The sequence below is a fragment of the Mastomys coucha genome, unplaced genomic scaffold (assembly GCF_008632895.1).
Source record: "Mastomys coucha isolate ucsf_1 unplaced genomic scaffold, UCSF_Mcou_1 pScaffold20, whole genome shotgun sequence".
Lineage (NCBI taxonomy): Eukaryota > Metazoa > Chordata > Mammalia > Rodentia > Muridae > Mastomys > Mastomys coucha.
This window is the reverse complement of record NW_022196903.1, coordinates 63909139-63913262: the sequence shown is the minus strand read 5'-3', so window position 1 is coordinate 63913262 and position 4124 is coordinate 63909139. Positions and strand designations below refer to the sequence as shown.

General features: G+C 40.1%; 1 gene segment (V, D, J or C); it reads left to right on the top strand.

Annotated features, from left to right (window-relative positions):
* The first annotated feature begins 2182 nt into the window (after positions 1-2182).
* Positions 2183-2856, top strand: LOC116099044. The segment is given in 2 exon segments: positions 2183-2269; positions 2510-2856. Coding segments are annotated over 2 exon segments (381 nt in total).
* The last annotated feature ends 1268 nt before the right edge of the window (positions 2857-4124 follow it).

The window sequence follows — 4124 nt, the reverse complement described above, 5'->3', positions numbered from 1 at the left end:
AAGCTGGTTTCCTGCTTCTGCGACCTATGCTTCCTGACTGGTCCCAACTTAGACTGTCACTGGAGAGAAAAATGGAGATCTCACCTGAGTCCTGGGGTCAGAGCACTTCCAGGGGACAATTCTTAATATCATTTTGTAAACTCAGAAAATGATAGTTTGGAAGAGCTAACAATTCAGCTGAGACAGAAATGGAAACAGCAACAGCCTTCAGATGATTTTATTGGTTGTGTGTCAAGTACATCATTCACTAAATAATATTCACTGAAAAATATGAACTATTTGTGACCTCTGTTCCATAGGGTCTCTTTGCAGTATGCATAAACCTTGTCCTTCTTGCCCAATTTCCAGCATATTAGCTCAGGCCCATATCAGCTTCTACACTCAATTCCTTTGTCCTTTGTAAAGGCAAGCCCATCCTTTCCTCATACTCAGTGCACTTCATGCCTTCTGTGCATTTCAAGAAGCTCCTCTCTAAGCTGTTTATGTTCAGATTTCTTGTCTCACTGTTGGGATCAGGTACCTACTTTGCAATGGTCATCATTGTTTGCACATCTGTGTTGCATTCCACACAGAAACATCACTGTCTCATACATTTCCTGTTCTATCATCTTGTTGATCTTTCTGTCAGAGGATACTGAGTCTCCTTTCATGATAAGACTAGACTACCCAGAGCTCCCAGGGACTACACCATCAACCCATGGCTCCAGCTGCATATGTAGCAGAGGATGATTTTTGTCAGTCATCAATGGGAAGAGAGGCCCTTAGTTCTGTTAATTCTCTATGCCCCCGTGTAGGGGAATGCCAGGTCCACAAAGCAGTTTTGGTTGGGTTGGGGAGAAGGTGGAGGGGGAAAATTGGATAGGGGTTTTGAAGGAGAAACCAGTAAAGGGGATAACATTTTAAATGTAAATTTAAAAATATCTAATAAAAAGAAAGACTATGGAACAAAACAATAAAACAAAATAAAATAAAATAAAATTCTACTATGTCACTTCCCACCTTAAAATCTTGCCAGGAAATCTATCTTTCTCACTAGCTAATCCTAGAAAGGGGGCAGCAGTCTGAGAGTATGAAGAAATACTCACTTCTCTATCTATCCATCTAACTATCCATCTATCTATCTATCTTAAAATTTATCTGGGGAGGAATTGACAGTTTTGTTATTTAGCCTTTCATCCCCATGACAAAATATATCAGAATTTTAATAATTTGGATGTTTTGAAGAACTATACAGAAGATTTATCTGGACACATCTTTATTTCATGCTTCTTTTCTTCAATTTTGAACTCCTACATTTCCTGCAGTATTATTTCCTTTCCGTAAAAAGAACTTCCTCTCATTGGATTTACTTGAAGACAATGGGCTCACAGGGTGGCTCTGTGGGCAAAGTGCTAGTCACAGATAGTGTTCACATCCCAGGTACCCATGAAAAGTCAGATGCAGCAGTAGAATGGACTGTGTTTGGACTTGTGTTGTGGTAAGATGAGAGACAGGAGGAAACAAGAGAATGCCACAACAGCCTGGCTTAGGAAGCATTTCATGAGGAGTGGTGAACAACAACAGACCTTGTCTCACATCTACACCCAAATTTGTCTTCTGATCTCCACCCTCGTAACACGGCAAGAGGAGTTGTCTTCAAACATGAACATGAACAAATACACAAACATGCAAAGGCAACTCATACACACAGATCTAAAATATGGATCTAAAAATACAAGACAATATGCCAAGAAATATGTTATTTTTCTTCACTGAATCACTTTTCTCTATTTCCTCTCAGATAATACTTTCATTGGATGTATACAATTTTGAAGGATCAAGTTGTTCTTGAAATAACTTGCATTCTTTACATAGTGCATCCATAATGCACTCCCCCACCTCACACCTCAAAAAGGCTATTGGGTAAAATATTTAATAGCAGCAGTGGGGAGGCAGAGACAGGAGGATCTGGTCTACAGAGATAAGTTTCAGGACAACCAAGAATAGAGAAATTCTGTCTCCAAAAAAAATGTATTTAGAATGGTCTATTAAGACACATGTGATGCTCTAGTAAATTTTCTGCTGACACCAACTCCCTGTTGGGGAAACAGGAGCAGGTGGTCTTGGAGCAACAGTACATACTCTGCTGATTTGCATATGGAGTCATTATACAACAGCCTAGTCCTCTTTAAGGGCAGCTGCCAGGAGCCTAAGAAGCATCCTCTCTTCCAGCTCTCAGAGATGGAGACAGACACACTCCTGCTATGGGTGCTGCTGCTCTGGGTCCCAGGTGAGGGTACAGAGAAGTGTTGGGAGCAACCACTGTGGATGTCATGGTTTTCCATGCCTCAGGGCTCTTAATCATTATAACTAATGCATTTTAATTGGTTTTAAGTTTCCTGACTCCCCTTGCTTCCCTAGTTTCTCATAGCAATGTCCTCAGTATTCTTGAAATTTTTAAACAAAAAGGTCCTCTACTGAGAAAGTTTTTATACATATATAACAATAGTCTGTGTGTTTATCATTCCAGGCTCCAATGGTGACATTGTGCTGACCCAATCTCCAGCTTCTTTGGGTGTGTCTCTAGGACAGAGGGCCACCATCTCCTGCAGAACCAGCAAAAGTGTCAGTTTCTTTGGTGTTACAAGTGTTTTGCACTGGTACCAACAGAAACCAGGACAGCCACCCAAACTCCTCATCTATAGTGCATCCAACCTAGAGTCTGGGGTTCCTGCTAGGTTCAGTGGCAGTGGGTCTGGGACAGATTTCACTCTCACCATCAATCCTGTGGAGGCTGATGATGCTGCAACCTATTACTGTCAGCAAAGCAAGGAGAATCCTCCCACAGTGCTTCAGGGCTGAACAAAAACCTCCTGGGGTTGCAACTCACTGAGGCTCAGTCTCTCAGTTCTCTCTTACTTTCTGACATCTCAACAAAGAGTTCAAGGCTTGTTTGGAAAAATATCTCAAATAATGAAACAAGATTTATAGAAGATATGTATGTGTGTCTGTCCCATTCTTCATGCATTGTAATTTAACCATTTCCCAAGAAAATATATGATTGTTTTATTATTTACCATTTAAAAATTTTAAAGTTTAAAGTTTATTCTAGAGCAAAATATGAGTGACCATGGCTTGGGAATATAGGTTGAGGTTTCCCAAAAACCCTACTACAGTGTTGTATCACTTATGTGCATGTTCACAGTAATGGAACAAAGTCCTAAATCAAGGTATGTCTTTTTCAAATACGTTGGTAGAAACATCAGATAGGTTATAAGGATTACAGCATAGTAGGTACTGAATTTTGTCTGAGGACATTCTTAGCTTTGGGACTCATGAAACTAGAGGTCCTTTCAAGGACATTTTGATAGGCACAACGTGAGCATTTAACAAAAGAGTAACAGCCTTCCTGGTAGGTCTTATGACCTCCCTAGACAAAAGCATTTGACCAGTAGTACTAGACACAAATTGTCTTCCGTGGAGTGGACCTCAGATCCAACCAGAAAGCCATTGGTTACACCCATATCAGTCATGTCCCTATGGCATCAGTGGACAATTCTTGCCTGGCCAGCTATTTGCTAACTTTTCTGTTTTATTATAAGATCTTTTTAAGTTTCCCATCTTACTCCTGAATATTATGAAAATTATTGCTTGGCCAATAAGGACGCCCCTTGTTTATGTACAAGTTTATTTGCTCTGTTTGATGCTGTGACAAAATGACCATCAGAAACAACTTAGAAGAAGGAGTTTTTTTAGTTCACAGATGTAAGGGCTTCAGTCTATCACGGTCATTGAGTGTGGTGAACCAGGGCAGGGCACCTTGTGGCAGATAGGAATCATTGCACAATGATAACAGGAGAGGCCAGGATATACCTCCCCAAGGGTACACTCACATTGACCTTCTTCCTCCAACTAGCAATGTTCTACAACCTCCCAATAGTCTTGAATCTACTAATGGATTAAACTATCCATTCACTCAGTCAGAGCTATCATGATTTAATTATCTTTTAAAATTTTCCCTACAGACATATTAACATATGTGCTAAACTGATTGCCTACACATTAAGCATCTCCCGGTTTAGTCAAGTTGACATTATTAACCATTACAATTCACCAACATTAGATTCTATGGTACAAGCAATGAA